This window comes from Urocitellus parryii, chromosome 5 (assembly GCF_045843805.1).
Source record: "Urocitellus parryii isolate mUroPar1 chromosome 5, mUroPar1.hap1, whole genome shotgun sequence".
In the NCBI taxonomy this organism is placed as follows: domain Eukaryota; kingdom Metazoa; phylum Chordata; class Mammalia; order Rodentia; family Sciuridae; genus Urocitellus; species Urocitellus parryii.
The window spans coordinates 130,282,812-130,301,003 of NC_135535.1; the positions used below are offsets into that span (position 1 = coordinate 130,282,812).

General features: G+C 37.4%; 1 protein-coding gene across 1 annotated transcript in view; it reads right to left on the reverse strand.

Moving 5' to 3' along the window:
- Positions 1-18,192, reverse strand: part of Ercc6 (ERCC excision repair 6, chromatin remodeling factor) — an 87,510-nt gene that overhangs the window by 25,486 nt on the left and 43,832 nt on the right. Inside the window, exons 10-11 of the mRNA XM_026410857.2 lie at positions 9,234-9,404; positions 8,583-8,759 (exon numbers count right to left, since the gene is read on the reverse strand). Of these exons, the coding sequence (XP_026266642.2) occupies positions 8,583-8,759; positions 9,234-9,404 (348 nt within the window). The remainder of the gene's footprint in view (positions 1-8,582; positions 8,760-9,233; positions 9,405-18,192) is intronic.

Below are 18,192 nucleotides of genomic sequence, written 5' to 3' on the forward strand. Positions count from 1 at the left end.
AGAAGGGGAAGGAAGCGGTACAGTCCCATCCCCCACAGCGGACACTCCGCCGAGGCAGTCAGCGGCCACCATCCGGGAAAGCTGAAGGATACACCGCCACTCTCCTTCAGAGTGCGACATCAAAACAGGTCGGTGTCATTCAGCTCACCCCCCAGACAGCGGGAATTCGCATAAAATCTCTCCTAGGCTTGCCGGGAGAGGGAGTATCAAGCTGAGCCTCCATACAGGCTAGGGGGAAACCAGAGACACCTGACCTCCAACCCCTCCTCCCAGTAGCAGCCAAAAGGAAACCTGGCTAGCCAGCGCTGGGGGAGGGGCAAGCAGAAAAAATCAAAGTGATAGAGTGCCAGGGATCCCAGCAGCCTGCAGCAGGGCCCTGGAGATCCAGGCCAACTGATTCGAGTGGCCTGCCCTGCGGCTACAGAAGGCGTGGCGCCTCAGTGAAGCCATTAATTGGCAAGCAGGGAGGTTAGGGAAGGCCATTAGGTGGAATCCCACCAGCCAAGCCCACACGGACCCTTGGGCCGAGCACGGGATCTCAGAAGGGGAAGGAAGCGGTACAGTCCCATCCCCCACAGCGGACACTCCACCGAGGCAGTCAGCGGCCACCATCCGGGAAAGCTGAAGGATACACCGCCACTCTCCTTCAGAGTGCAACATCAAAACAGCGGACACTCCATCCAGGCAGTCAGTGGCCACCATCCGGGAAAGCTGAAGAATACACCACCACTCTCCAACAGCTTGCAACATCAAAACAGCCAGCAGCAGGACCCCGGAGATCCAGGCCAACTGATTCGCGCGGCCTGCCCCGCAGCTACAGAAGGCGTGGCGCCTCAGAGAAGCCATTAATTAGCAAGCAGGGAGGTTAGGGACTGCCATTAGGTGGAATCCCGCCAGCCAAGCCCACCGCCCACGCCCGGAACAGGCCCAGCGATCTGCCAGCATTGTAGTCACGACACCCCAATTGGAATAGGGACAGAGCAGAGCCGCCTTCCACTCCCGGAACAGGCCCAGAGAGCCGCCAGCGTGGTAGACACGTCACCCCAATTGGAGTAGGGGCACAGCCGCCGCCCGCACCTGCAAGGGAGACTTTTCAAGTATACAAGAGCAACATAAATAAATAGGGGGTAAATTTCAAAACACAACAGTTGCACCAAGCAGAAAGAAACGCGAGCAGTATGAAAAGACAAGGAAAGAAAGGACCACAAGCAATGCAGGTCAACTCAACTTTAGAAGAGGTAATAGCTGCAACAGATGGAATATCAGATAAAGAGTTCAGGATATATATGCTTCAGATGATCTGGAGTCTCAAGGAAGACATGAGACAGCAAAATCAGACAATGAAAGATCACATTGACAAACAAATCCAGGAAGTAAAAGATCAATTTCACAGGGAGATAGAGGTAATAAAAAACAAACAAATTGAAATTCTAGAAATGCAGGAAACAATAAACCAACTTAAAAACTCAATTGAGAATACTACCAGCAGAGTAGATCACTTAGAAGAGAGAACATCAGACAATGAAGACAAAGTATTTCAACTGGAAAAGAACATAGACAGCTCAGCAAGTCTGCTAAGAAACCATGAGCAGAACATCCAAGAATTATGGGACAATATCAAAAGACCAAATTTAAGAGTCATTGGGATACAGGAAGGCACAGAGCTCCATTCCAAAGGAATAAACAGTCTATTCAGTGAAATAATACGAGAAAACTTCCCAGAATTGAAGATTGAGACAGAATCCCAAATCCTAGAAGCCTACAGGACGCCGAATGTGCAAAATCATAAGAGATCCACACCTAGACACATTATAATGAAGATGTCCAACATACAGAATAAGGAGAGAATTTTAAAAGCTGCAAGAGAAAGAAAGCAGATTACATTTAGGGGTAAACCAATCAGGATAACAGCTGATCTCTCAACACAGACTCTGAAAGCTAGAAGATCCTGGAATAACATATTTCAAACACTGAAAGACAATGGGCTCCAACCAAGAATCGTGTATCCGGCGAAATTAAGCTTCAGGTTAGAAGATGAAATTAAAACCTTCCACAATAAACAAAAGTTAAAAGAATTCGCAGCTAGAAAACCATCTCTTCAAAAAATCCTTGGCAAAACATTACAGGAAGAGGAAATGGAAAACAACATTGAAAACCAACAATGGGAGGTAGGACAGTAAAGGGGGGAAAGTAGTCAAAGAGGATAACAAATCAGGTTTAGTAACATCAATAAACAAATATGGATAGAAGAACAAACCATATCTCAATAATAACCCTAAATGTTAATGGCTTAAACTCACCAATTAAGAGACACAGGCTAGTAGAATGGATCAAAAAACAAGACCCAACAATATGCTGTCTACAGGAGACGCATTTGATAGGAAAAGATATACATAGACTGAAGGTGAAAGGTTGGGAAAAATCATATCACTCATATGGACTGCGGAAACAAGCAGGAGTGTCCATACTCATATCTAATAAAATAGATTTCAAGCCAAAGCTAATCAAAAGGGATATAGAAGGACACTTCATACTGCTCAAGGGAACCATACACCAACAAGACATAACAATCATAAATATATATGCCCCAAATAATGGTGCAGCTGTATTCATCAAGCAAACTCTTCTCAAGTTCAAGAGTCTAATAGACCAACATACAATAATCATGGGAGACTTCAACACACCTCTCTCACCACTGGACAGATCTTCCAAACAAAAGTTAAATAAGGAAACTATAGAACTCAATAACACAATTAACAACCTAGACTTAATTGACATATATAGACTATACCACCCAACATCAAGTAGCTACACTTTTTTCTCAGCAGCACATGGAACCTTCTCAAAAATAGACCATATACTATGTCACAGGGCAACTCTTAGACAATACAAAGGGGTAGAGATAATACCATGCATCTTATCTGATCATAATGGAATGAAACTGAAAATCAATGATAAAAGAAGAAAGGAAAAAGCAAGCATCACCTGGAGAATGAACAATAGGTTGCTGAGTGATCAATGGGTTTTAGAAGACATCAAGGAGGAAATTAAAAAATTCCTAGAGTTAAATGAAAACACAGACACAACATATCGGAATCTATGGGACACATTGAAAGCAGTTCTAAGAGGAAAATTCATTGCTTGGAGTTCATTCCTCAAAAAAAGAAAAAACCAACAAATAAATGATCTCATACTTCATCTCAAAATCCTAGAAAAAGAAGAGCAAAACAACAGCAAAAGAAGTAGAAGGCAAGAAATAATTAAAATCAGAGCTGAAATTAATGAAACTGAAACAAAAGAAACAATTGAAAAAATTGACAAAACTAAAAGCTGGTTCTTTGAAAAAATAAATAAAATTGACAGACCCTTAGCCATGCTAACGAAGAGAAGAAGAGAGAGAACCCAAATTACTAGCATACGGGATGAAAAAGACAATATCACAACAGACACTTCAGAAATACAGAAGATAATCAGAAATTACTTTGAATCCTTATACTCCAATAAAATAGAAGATAGTGAAGGCATAGATAAATTCCTTGAGTCCTATGATCTGCCCAGATTGAGCCAGGAGGATATAGACAACCTAAACAGACCAATAACAATAGAGGAAATAGAAGAAACCATCAAAAGACTACCAACTAAGAAAAGCCCAGGACCGGATGGGTATACAGCAGAGTTTTACAAAACCTTTAAAGAGGAACTAACACCAATACTTTTCAAGCTATTTCAGGAAATAGAAAAAGAGGGAGAACTTCCAAATTCATTCTACGAGGCCAACATCACCCTGATTCCGAAACCAGACAAAGACACATCAAAGAAGGAAAACTACAGACCAATATCTCTAATGAACCTTGACGCAAAAATCCTCAATAAAATTCTGGCGAATCGGATTCAAATACATATCAAAAAAATTATACATCATGATCAAGTAGGATTCATCCCTGGGATGCAAGGCTGGTTTAATATACGGAAATCAATAAATGTTATTCACCACATCAATAGACTTAAAAATAAGAACCATATGATCATCTCAATAGATGCAGAAAAAGCATTCGACAAAGTACAGCATCCCTTTATGTTCAAAACGCTAGAAAAATTAGGGATAACAGGATCATACCTCAACATTGTAAAAGCAATCTATGATAAGCCACAGGCCAGCATCATTCTGAATGGAGAAAAATTGAAGGCATTCCCTCTAAGATCTGGTACAAGACGGGGATGCCCTCTCTCACCACTTCTGTTCAACATAGTCCTCGAAACACTGGCCAGAGCAATTAGACAGTCAAAAGAAATTAAAGGCATAAAAATAGGAAAAGAAGAACTTAAATTATCACTATTTGCAGATGATATGATTCTATACCTAGCAGACCCAAAAGGGTCTACAAAGAAGCTATTAGAGCTAATAAATGAATTCAGCAAAGTGGCAGGATATAAGATCAACACGCATAAATCAAAGGCATTCCTGTATATGAGCGACAAATCCACTGAAACGGAAATGAGGACAACTACTCCATTCACAATATCCCCCCAAAAAATAAAATACTTGGGAATCAACCTAACAAAAGAGGTGAAAGATTTATACAAGGAAAATTACAGAACCCTAAAGAAAGACATAGAAGAAGACCTTAGAAGATGGAAAAACATACCCTGCTCATGGATAGGCAGAACTAACATCATCAAAATGGCGATATTACCAAAAGTTCTCTATAAGTTCAATGCAATGCCAATCAAAATCCCAACAGCATATCTTGTAGAAATAGATAAAAGAATCATGAAATTCATATGGAATAATAAAAGACCCAGAATAGCAAAAACAATACTAAGCAGGAAGTGTGAATCAGGCGGTATAGCGATACCAGACTTCAAACTATACTACAGAGCAATAGTAACTAAAACAGCATGGTACTGGTACCAAAACAGGCGGGTGGACCAATGGTACAGAATAGAGGACACAGTAACCAATCCACAAAACTACAACTATCTTATATTTGATAAAGGGGCTAAAAGCATGCAATGGAGGAAGGATAGCATCTTCAACAAATGGTGCTGGGAAAACTGGAAATCCATTTGCACCAAAATGAATCTGAATCCCTATCTCTCGCCGTGCACAAAAGTTAACTCAAAATGGATCAAGGAGCTTGATATTAAATCAGAGACACGGCATCTGATAGAAGAAAAAGTTGGTTATGATCTACACGCTGTGGGATCGGGCTCCAAATTCCTCAATAGGACACCCATAGCGCTAGAGTTAACAAATAGAATCAACAAATGGGACTTACTCAAACTAAAAAGTTTTTTCTCAGCAAAAGAAACAATAAGAGAGATAAATAGGGAGCCTACATCCTGGGAACAAATCTTTACTCCACACACTTCAGATAGAGCCCTAATAACCAGAATATACAAAGAACTCAAAAAATTAGACAATAAGATAACAAATAACCCAATCAATAAATGGGCCAAGGACCTGAACAGACACTTCTCAGAGGAGGACATACAATCAATCAACAAGTACATGAAAAAATGCTCACCATCGCTAGCAGTCAGAGAAATGCAAATCAAAACTACCCTAAGATACCATCTCACTCCAGTAAGACTGGCAGCCATTAGGAAGTCAAACAACAATAAGTGCTGGAGAGGATGCGGGGAAAAGGGCACTCTTGTTCATTGCTGGTGGGACTGCAAATTGGTGCAGCCAATTTGGAAAGCAGTATGGAGATTTCTCGGAAAGCTGGGAATGGAACCACCATTTGACCCAGCTATTCCCCTTCTCGGTCTATTCCCTAAAGCCCTAACAAGAGCATGCTACAGGGACACTGCTACATCGATGTTCATAGCAGCTCAATTCACGATAGCAAGACTGTGGAACCAGCCTAGATGCCCTTCAATAGATGAATGGATAAAAAAAATGTGGCATTTATACACTATGGAGTATTACTCTGCATTAAAAAATGACAAAATTATAGAATTTGGAGGGAAATGGATGGCATTAGAGCAGATTATGCTAAGTGAAGCTAGTCAATCTTTAAAAAACAAATACCAAATGACTCCTTTGATATAAGGGGTGTAAACAAGGACAGGGTAGGGACGAAGAGCTTGAGAAGAATATTTACAGTAAACAGGGATGAGAGGTGGGAGGGAAAGGGAGTGAGAAGGGAAATTGCATGGAAATGGAAGGCGATCCTCAGGGTTATACAAAATGTCATATAAGAGGTAAGGAGGGGTAAGTCAAGAGAATACAAATGGAAGACATGATTTACAGTAGAAGGGGTAGAGAGAGAAAAGGGGAGGGGAGGGGAGGGGAGGGGAGGGGGGATAGTAGACAATAGGACAGACAGCAGAATACATCAGACACTAGAAAGGCAATATGTCAATCAATGGAAGGGTAACTGATGTGATACAGCAATTTGTATACGGGGTAAAAGCGGGAGTTCATAATCCACTTGAATCAAACCGTGTAATATGATGTATTAAGAACTATGTAATGTTATGAACGACCAATAAAAAAAAAAAAAAAAAAGAGATCTATCAAAACTAAAAGATTTTATGATCAAAAGATAGTTAGGGCCAGGCACAGTAGAGCACAACTGTAATCCCAGCGGCTTGGGAGGCTGAGGCAGGAGGATCAAGAGTTCAAAGCCAGTCTCAGAAAAAGCAAGGTGCTGGGGCTGGAGATGTGGCTCAGCGGTAGCGCGCTCGCCTGGCATGCGTGCGGCCCGGGTTCGATCCTCAGCACCACATACCAACAAAGATGTTGTGTCTGCCGAGAACTAAAAAATAAATATTAAAAAAATAAAAAAATAAAAAATAAAAAAAAAAAAAAAAGAAAAATAACAGGTCTATAGTTTTAAAAACTGTCCAGGTCATGAAAGGCAAAAGAAAGATTAGAGAAACTTTTCCAGATTAACAGAGAGAGACTAAAGAGACATGGAAGCTTTGAGAACAATTGGCAGAATATGAATGACAATAGATTAGGTAACAGAACTGTATCAATGCTAAATTGCCTCCTATAATTATGTAAGCAACTGCCCTTGTTTTTAGGAAACACACTGAAGGATTGAAAGAAAGTGGCATTATACTGCAACTTACTCAGAAGTTTCAGAAAAAAAAATAGCATTAATCTGTGGATATTTATTTGAGGGGATGGAAAGATGATAAGTAAATGCAGTAAAATGTTAGAAAAAGCCAATAATCAGTAAATCTGGATGAAGGGAACATGCGAGTTTGTTTTTACAATTCTTGCCAAATTTCATTCAATTTGAAATGATTTAAAATGGCAAGTTAAAAGGGAAAAAAAATGGTTTAACTGAAGGATAGCAGGGGTTGAGAGGAAGAAGAGAGCCCTTGCAAAAGTTAAGTAAAAAACCATTCGATCTTAAAGTGTAAAGGTATTAAAGATAAAGGTACTGATATAAAGGTATTAAAATGGTCTAAAATTCTTTTTCTAGTTAAATATTTCAAAACATGTGAGCAACTCTTTTGATGGAAGACTTTATTCCTGGCCCAGGCATGCCCCCACAGTTGTACCCTCCACCTGAGAAGGGCTGTGCGGAAACCCTGCCTCTCTTTAAGGCTGGAGCCTGCCCCCAAAGGACACAAATTTTCGTCAGGTTAGCTTTAGCTCCTAAGGTTCCTGCCTGTGAAAATCCCCGTCCCTATCACCACCATTTCCTTTATTCTATTAGTCTCTACATTTTGCTTGAAGTGCCTAAATGCACCACCTGGGTCTCTTTATTCCTCATTGTCTTTCTCAGACTACCAGTCAAGTTCATGTCCTCACTGTCCTTACTACCGAAAGTCCCCAAAGGTCCCTCAGTTCCAGCCTCTCTCCTCATGACCTTACTGCAGCCTGAGCAATCCCTGAGAACCACCATCTTCCAGCAGCCTGCTCAGACACCTTCCTGTTGTCCCTGAGCACCACTGCCTCCTTTTCTGGGCCCCAGTTCCAGCATCCACAACTTCCTACTACCTTCCACCAAACAAGCATCTCCAGTCCAACCAAGCAAGTCTCTTCATTGTTCTAGCCAAGAAGTGTGGCTATACTCTACCTGCTGCCTCATCGAGAAGGCACTCATTCTCCATGGCCTATTACCCAGAACTGAGTTAAGGGACATATCATTTCCCCTAACAATCCAATCCGATCTGTCCTGGTGTCCCCTTTCTAAAGCTTTTCACTACTTCATAAGATGTACTACCCAATTTGCACTAAATTATATGCTGAACTGATCTGCTCTCACTTCATGATTTCTCACTGTTCTTGTGATCACACATAGTATCATTTTTTAATTTATCTGACAGAAAAAAACCCAGGAACAACCAACCCAAAATATTCATTTCTGTTCTGCAAAGAAAAGTTTAATTTTAGGTAGTTCCTCTAAGTAAATATTTTACACGATTTTTAAAAAAGTTTATCTGGAAAAGTATATCAAGCAGAAATAATTATCTGATTTTTATCAGATACCAATTTATAAGCCTGGCCATTTCCCTTACATTCTGAATGACTTGGCTACAAAATACAAAATACAATATTAGTAACAACATTTTAATACTAAAATGCCAAAGTTGTCACCTGTCTACTACATTACCTGTACTGGAGAAGCATTGGAATATCCCCCCATGGTGATGGGGACAGAGAACTGCTCCATAAACACAGGCAATGTGCCTAACTTCCCCGGGAAGACAAAGTCAAAGAGGGACCAGAGCTCCCGGAGGTTATTCTGCATCGGTGAGCCAGACAAGATGATCCGATGAGGTGTGCGAAACTAGTTTGGGAAATAAAGCACCTTCTTAATAAATTCGCCTTTTAACAGATGATGGATATCACTGCCTCAAAAAACTCCTGTGTAATACCATTATTTAACACATTTTACTCATTTTAATTCTTATATCATTTTCGTCCTCCTCAAAACATTTTATGCAATTATAATTCTTTAATTACATATAGATGAAAAATGGGGAAATTTTTTTCTTATATCAAACTGAATAATACAGGTTAGAGTAAGATTTGGTTACATTCTAACAACTGATCCTTATAAGAGACACTAAGTAATGTGAACAATCAGAGTTTTAAAAAACAATTAAGGGTGAGCATATAGAATTTTCTACATTTAGGTAAAATGTATATTTTTAATTTCTTAAGCATAAGGAATTAATTAATGTGTTATTAAAAGCAGAAAGCCTATTCTAAATTAAATACTATTGCCAACCTATAAACTCCTTGTTATGAGAGGTCATACCTGCTTGCAAGCAAGTGTGACAGCAGCATTTGGATTTCGAATTTTGTGTCCTTCATCCAAGATCACATAGTGCCAGTCATGCTTGCTAATATCATCTTGCATCAGACGAATGTAGGAGTAAGAAGTTATCAAAATTCCATGACAATGAGCAATATCTCGAATTAGTTTCTCCTAAAATCATAATAAAATAGGAAGGCCCATTTTAAAAAGGAAGTAAAATACAGTGAACATGACTTAAAGTGACACCCTTTCAATCAAGACACAATTTAGGACACTTTATAAAAATGTATAAACATAATACACATATCCTAAATAATACCTTTTCAGCAGTAAAAGTGTATTTTATATTTGTTTAATCTGTAAGGTAGTAAACAGTGACTAATAAAGCTATTGGTGGTAGGGAATGGGGAGCTCTCAAAAAGAAAGAGTAAGTTATAATATGTTAAGCCCTCAATTTTCATTATTCTTTGTCTCCACCCTTGTTAAACTCAAAATAACAAGATGAATGGAAAATGATTAATTGTTTTAAAATAAAGAAAGAAAATGAAAGAAACTTCATGGGGATAAGGAAGTCAAATTTAGAACTTCTAACAATATATAACATGAATTCCAGGAGACTAGAGTGAAAAGGATATAAACAGGAAAAAACTTAATACACTGAGGAGAGATGTAAGTCTAAAGAAAAAAAAAATCCCAGAATGTCAGGTAGAAACACTGAAAAGGCATATCCTTCTGGATGTCGGAATTCTAAAAAGAGAAATAAAAGAAAGAGAATGCCATGGCTTCTGACCAAAACAAAACAGAGAAAGAGAAGATTCCTTTCAGAGAAGAAAGACCTCCTGCACTGGGCATTTCTTTCTATAACCCTAAATATGTCAAAAAGCAAAGAAAAAAATCTTTATGTAGTTCTCAGGGGAGGGGAGAAGTGGAGATCCTGGAATTCTGCATCAATCCAATAAGCAGCTATGCTTGATGAAAAAAATTTTTAAATTCCAGCTTCAGATAGGCAAAGATTCAGAATATAGGCCAACCAGAGGCTGGCTAGATACACAGTGTGCTGAATTCAGAAGCAGAGAGGTGTGCACAAACAGGCAGATGCTGCCCTCTGGGAAGAGCTAAAGCAACACTCTCTACCCTGTATGTTCTCGACAGACAGCATGCTCCTAGCAATCCGCTGAGTGAGGACAGAGCAACCACCACTAACCCCACTTTATATATGCAGAAACTGTGGCTTGGGTTTAGTAACCAATATACCACGTCACAAAGTTGGGAGTGGTAAAGTCAGAATTCCAAAGCAGAAGGTTGTCCATCCCAAAGCTGGAACTATTAAGTATTAGGCTGTACTACCTCTTACTATACTACAAAGAAAAACTTTAAAAGGGAAAATAAACGCATGACTACATAATAGAGAATTCCACTAATATGTATACTAATAATGCACCAATAATTTTTTTAAAATTTAAAATGGGGAAATGTAATATACATACTTGTGTATCTTAAAATAAATTATTAGAACATAATAGTCTAAATATTAAACACTTTTAAATATAAATGAAACTGTTAATAAATTATCTAAAATATAAAATATATTTTAAATTATACTATAATTCCTGCTTAGCTTAATATAACTTGGAGTAAAATTGGTGTAAAATAAAAGTGGATTATAAACCACACCCTATCCACAGGCAAAATGAAACACAGAATAGATACTGTACTAAGTCTTAACTGTGAGAGAAAAATATGTTAAACTACACTTGTCAAAAATTTAAGCCTATTACTGACTAATGGTTGCTGACTCTATATAAACACTAGAAAAGATAAAGGATATAAAACTATTAGACTACTATAGGGGGAAAAGTATTAAAAATAGCAAAAAAAAAACCAGAAAATGTAATAAACAGATAGTAAGTTGCAGATTAAAGATACATTAGAGGTCACCATGATGGCTGATTATTAACAGCAAGACTTTCCCTGGAGTAAGGCAAAACTCTAGCCTTGAGTTTAAAGGAGACCCAAACCAGGCCCACAATGAAAGCTGAAACAGAATTAATCAAAGATACACTAAGAACTGCAAACAAAAAAGGGTAGTTTTAGCAAAATGAACATGAGATAAACAAGTGAACAGAAACAAGAGGGATGTTTTAAATTTTAAAGGGAGTAAAATACTAAGAAGCAGCATTCACCTTTACCTGTCAAAAACACAGCAACAAACACAAAAGCAAAGCCCTGAGAACCACAACCTGTCCTGAGGCCTGACTACAGCTTCTGAGAAAAGGATGTTTAAAGGATACAGTTTTAAAAATTGGTATACAAAGGCTTTCAGTGCCACCAAGAAGCTCCCTTCATAGCTATCAACAGAGCCTTAGCATGCACAAAGAATACCTGGTCTCCCCTTCAACATTTCCCCTTTCTCTTCACTCATCCCTCCCCCTTCCTCTACTGGTCTTCCATCTATTTATTTATTTACTTTTAACTGGCGCCCTATAATTATACATAAAAGTGAGTTGATTCATTGTGATATATTCATACATGCACATAGCATAATTTGGTCAATTTCATTCCATAGTTCCTACTCTTTGCCTCCAAAAAAAAAAAAAAGGAATAAAATATACCCATTCTTTACAAATATGCTACTCAGAAAGGTTAAAATCTGAAAAAATAAAAAAATTTTAAAAGCCGAGATCAATATGTATAATCAACCCAATAAACTAAAAAGAGAAAAGACAGAATAAAAAAAGGAAAAAAAAGAATCTTATAGGAAAAAAAACCTGGCAGAACTGATGAGGAGAAAAAAAAAAAAAACTCTTTGAAAAGACCAAACCAATTTCTGAAAACTCAGCCAAAAGAACAGACTCATTCTCATTGTACAGCTTTAGAAATGTTAAAGAAACAGTTAACCAATGTAGAGAATACAAAAGTGTTAACCAATACCACATGCCAAAAAAATCTGAACATTTTGACATAAGACAATAGTTACAAAAAAAATTACCCTAATGAAAATGGACTCAAGAAAAATTAGACCAACTGAGCAGAATAATACTGAAGAACTTGAAAAAGATGTATGTTTTTCTATAAGTGACACAGGAATAGAACTAGCTATAGAACTGTTCCCAAATACAGAAAAAGAATGCATTTCAAATCCTTATTACAAGGCTAGCAAAACTCAATCTCCAAAACTGACAGATGTGTCCATACCTCCAAATCAAAAATTTATTACTTTAAAGCCCAACAATACATTAACCTAACAAGGCTTATCATAAGGAATATCAGAATAGCTAAATACTCGAAAGTCTAATATCATCAAGCAATTAAAACCATTTCATACAAACTATATAGAATTCAAAATATTTTAAAAAATGGTAATTTTACTAATATCATCTTCAAGAACTAGGATTAAAATGCTTTTTAATTCAACAGAGCATAAAAGAGTGCAAAGAGCACAACAAATTTTGAAGAAATAAAACAGAGAAGAATTATCTTCTCATGTGTCATAACACACTCCACATTTAAAGAGTTAATAAATTGCTTTGGAGATTCAAAACAATACCTGGGACCTTTAAAAAGGTTCGACAAGTAAGAACTGTATTATTATAACCACTCTTTTCCATCATCCCATTCACAAACTTCAACCTCTGTATAGTACTATAATGAAGGCCACACCTGTTTTAACCATTTTCTGATTTTTATCTTAGGAAAATGAAGCAGTAAATGTCTTAGGTGAACAGCCTTGCAAACATGTACAAGCTTGCCCAGGACTCACCTTCATCCCACTCACTGGACTACACAGACACTGCCTTGGCTGTCGATGCCCAGTGTAGAAAAATGTTGACCAGAGAAACAGGCTGCACATCTAGTACCTCAACTGGCCAGTTCCATAACTTTGAGAAGCCAGCTAGCTGATTTCTATAGTTCTTCCACATCTAATTTTTTTACTGAGATTGTAGGCAGGAAGCTCCCCTCTGAGTCTATCACTATCTTCCCCTCCAGGAAAGCAGGGGCTGCCAGAAGCCATGCCAGCAAGTGGGGTAAGGCAATAGCAAACTGAGCCATGGGACTATGCCCAAGTCCACTCTAGAAACAAGCCATGTGCACTCAGATAGTGAGAGGAAACAACTTCGGCTATCTGGGGCTTGAAAGAAAATGGAAGTTAAATTACCACTCATATTTGTAAAATGTCCACTGTGTATAGCCAAACCTGAAAATATGGGTCTACTTGCTCATGGCTCCTGGAACTCTTGTTGGATGCACAGACCAGCCATGGCCATCCCATTAACATTAAAGAAATACAATCCCAGAGTGAGTTCTGGACACCACTCTGTGTAGCTGGGAGCTTTACCCTAGTTAAATAAATGGGATGCCAAGCTTCAAATGTACACTAATGAAGCAATGAGTAGTTTCTTTTGCTTATTTAAGAATCAAAGTTTATTTGGAATATTCTGTAATGCTGAAATCAAAGAGATGCACAATTAACAAGAATTAAGAAGATGCTTTTATAAAAAAAGAATAAGTTGTGCAAAATGTCTCCATTGCAAAAATAATCTCCACTTAGCCACTTACAGCTCACACTATTTGTTTTCACCTGATTCAATCTCAGAATTCTATAACTGCCTCGACTGGAGTTTCAATAATGGTGAATTGTTGAATATTATGGACGTCTCTATCCAAACACTTAAGACAAATCATCTCGGGCGGTTTCAAATTAAAAGCTTGTAAAATATGTAACCTCTCCTAGTTTTTGCAATTAATAGGGTACATCTGCAATTAGCCTGACTTACTGAATGCAGTGCTGTTGTCATTAAAAGATGTCTGTGGAAATGCTGCTGTTATTATGGAGGCTCAGGAGACCAATCCCTCCTAGAGGGCAAACAGTGGACTGGTAGAAAACAACAGCCATAAATCACACTGTCAGGCAGCGGGGAGAGCGAGTGAAGCACAGGCACATGAAGGCCATTCACGGTAAACACAGCACGGCAGCTTCCCAGGCAGGATTTACTGCACCTGTAATTAATTAAAATTTCCTTCAAGCTAAATCTTTAATAAACAAGGATTTGTGCTGACAATGAAGAAAAAAGGACCCCAGCAACATAATTTTACAATAAAACTTATGGAACAAGCCTAGCATCTATCATTTCTTATATCAGGTGTATATACTGACTCTGAAGTTAATAGGAATTATATCACTTTGTGTTATAATTGTGTACATGGAATGGGTCTGAAATATTTAGGATGCTTGAGAGACCTGGTGGTTCCCTTTTCATTTTTACTTAAGATTTTTTTCCTGACCCCCGCCTTCAGCTTTTTAAAAAGCCAATTTATTATTATTTTTTTTGCTCTAGTATCTCAGGAAAGGGGAGTTTTTAAAAAATCCACGATGGCAGTTTCATCAGATGGCAAAGTTTTTGTGAGGTTTGCTTTTTAATCACTTCCCAATTTTGAACTTCCCTCCCAAAAATTCAACACTCTATTTGGGATCAAATGTATCTGGATGTGAGAAAAACAGATCTAGAAGCTGAATGACCATAAACCTTTCTGATAAAGCAGTTAATGAACTTTTTATCTAGAATACCTATCATATCAATCAGCAATGCATCTTTCAGAATTTTTCCTCAACCGATGAAATGAAGAGGCCTGGGCTGTGCTTTCTGACAAGAACAACAAATACTTAAGTAACTTTATATATCAAGGACCACACTGAGCTTTTTAATGCATACATGTTAATCCAAGAAATCCTCACTAATCTATAAAAAAAAATTCTCATTTTATAGGACATCAAACTAGGCTCAGAGAAGCTAAGTGACTTGCCTGAGGTCACAATGGCATAAAATGGCAGATCCAAGATTCAAACCCAGGTTCGGTAACTACCAAACCTATGCAATTAAAACTATGCCATTGTTGTTTTTCCCACTCCTATGACTGTAAATAGCACAAACTGATCAAAACAAGGCAAAACTCTCTGAATAATCTAAAACAGTCCACAGAATTACTGGATCCTACACAGTAGAAAAAGGTAGGAAAGATAAAGAGATAATCATTTCAGGATATAAACAATTTCTCATTATCCATATTCCAACAAATCTAAAAAAATTCTTAATCATTAAATATGCTTTACAACATAGTGCTAATGATGCCACCACCCACTGGGAGTTATGTGCTAAGTCTCACAAGACTGCCTTCTTTCATTATCTTTTCATATATCCTCTTTTCTTTCCCCAAGAAAACAATTGGATTTTCAAGGGTAGTTATCATATATATTCATTTTTAGAGCCCTAACAATATCAAAACACCTGGAATGTGGCATTTATACTTGTTCAACAAATAAATATTAATCAACTCACACAAATTTTTTCTGTGCTAGAAAAAAAAGAGATCACAAATCATGATGGGAAAATCCTAGACTCCTATTCAATGAGATTTCAAGTGACCATCAAAGGAATCTCAGAAGTCTGAAATCTTCCTTATCAGACATGACCATTTGGTTCAAACTGATAGATGCATGTTTTTATATAGTTATTGGGTGTGCACTTGACAATTCTTTTTTTTTTTTTTTGCACTTGACAATGCTAAATCATGCTGCCAATCAAAGAGACTTTTAACAAAGATAATATAGGATTAAGTGGTAAGAGTAATGAGAAGCTAAAAAAAAATTTAGGGAAGAAGAATGACAGATGTTCACTATTTAGAAATTGTTCAATCATCTGTTTTCCAAAAGAAAAAATCTTCATATTTTTATGTTATACCAGCTACAAATAGGTATTAGGAAAATAATGATACTCCTTTTGAATTATAAGGAAAACAACTGTCATTATTACTGTTTCAAATATTTCTAAAGAGAAATTCTTTCCTTTCCCCTTTTTAGTACAGTATCGCATGTCCCTATGCCAAAGTGTCACTACTGAATTCAGACAGGAGAGCCAGTGGGTATAGAACCCTCAACCATGAGAAAAAGAAATCTCAGCTGATAAGGAAGGAAAGGAAGTCAGGCATTAAATGCTGGCTTAGGGGACAGACCAGCATTGACAGAATATTTGAAATGTGAAAGAGAGACACAGACTTTATTGTAGTCTAACACATGTTTGTAAGCTACCAGGTGTGCATGAAGTAGTGACCAAGATATGTACACACAGATAGGAAAGGAAGGAGCAGAAGGATCAACTATCAGTTTAGTACTTGGAATTCAGAAAGCAAAGTCACAATCTTGGAAATGACCCTACCCAGGCCTATGCAAAGGAACAATTAACACATTCTCAATGTGACACTACCACAAATAATACACTGATATTGACATTAATAATCAATAACAAACTGTGTTTTTAAGTCAAGAATACAGTCTGAAAGATAAAAGGTATATCTTTTCAATCTTTGCATAGCAGCTTAATCTTCAGAAATCTTAGGTACTTTATAATAGGAAAGGAACAGTAGAAAATTAAGAGTAAAAAGATACAGTAACTGTAATACTGCATTTCCTCAAAAGTAAAAAATTTCAAGCTCAAGTCCTTGTAAACTGGAAAGCACTGACAAAAAGAGAAACCACCATGCACTTGTCTCGGGTGTAAATCCACCTCAGAAGGTGGAACTATTCTAACCCAAAGTAAAATATCTAGGCTTTAAGATTTTGCCCTCTATCAGAGTTAAGGAATCAAGTTTTCCCAGCAAAGTTCAATGTCAACTTGCTGTCAAAACAGCAAGTTCAATGTCAATTCTCTTTCCATTAATGAGTCAATGTAGGTGATTTACAGGAAGGTAGTTTTTCAGGTTATAATTATAGAGGGACTGTAGGTAAGCACAATCCAGGTGAAAGTTTGAAGTACATGTACTTTGCTAACCCAAAAGAAAATAAAAGGATAAAGAAGAAACATATGAAAAATTTGCCTTTATAAGACAAAGATTTACTAATGAATCCTGCTACAGAATTTTATAGCACAAAACATTAAGGATGTCAACAGATAATGGAAATGAAAACAAGAATCATAAAAGTTTTGAATGGGTGATAACAGGATAGTTGTAACAAGTGAAAGTCTGGCTAGCAAACAACTTAAACTTAGTATTTTCACTTTCTTTTAAAACACAGCATTTACTCACCGTCATTAATTATCTTAACTCTGTTTTCCATTATCTTTTAAATTATGGTCAAAATCTGTTGATTTAACAGTAACAGCTAGTATAAACAAGATTCTACCTCACCTTATTCAGTTACCAAATCAGATATTCTTGATTAATTTCTATCAAAAGTTCTGCTCATATATGATTGTGAACATATAAGAATTTAAAGGGAAATGGGAAAAATTAGGGAGCCAGTGGAGTTCGTCAGTCAGTGAGCCAAACGTCCATGGCCCTTACAGCTGGCACTGCTTTCCTAGGATGAAGGAGAGCTCACTTCAGAAGAGTTCAGAAGATTCAGGAAAGGCATAATTCATTAAAAAAAAACAAAAACCTCCCACTTCTTATCAGTAACGTAATTGGCAAAACCAACAGTGAAACTGATTATTATTTATTCAGCAAATGCTTATAGGGCAACTGGAATGCAAAATGAGACACAGTGTTATCTATTGAGTTCACAGTTTAGATAGTGAGAAGGAAGGGGAAAAAAGCATAGCACAATGTTTCTATAATGCTAGCCATAGGAGCAGAGATAAACCTCCTTTTTGATAATGCAGCTAGTAACAGAACTACAAATAAGGGAGGAAATACAACTCTTAATACATGATGATACAGGATTCAGGAAACAAAAAGTAACAAACTAAAAAAGAATACTTTAAAAATCGCAAATTGTCAAGCTGCTTTTATTCATCAAAAACATGTTTTAAAAGCACATTAACAGGAGCTGGGGTTGTGGTTCAGTGGTAGAGAGCTCACCTGGCACATGTGAGGCTCTGGGTTCAATCCTCAGCACCACAAAAAATTAATAAACAAAATAAAGATATTGTGTCCAACTACAACTAAAAAAAGTATATTATAAAAA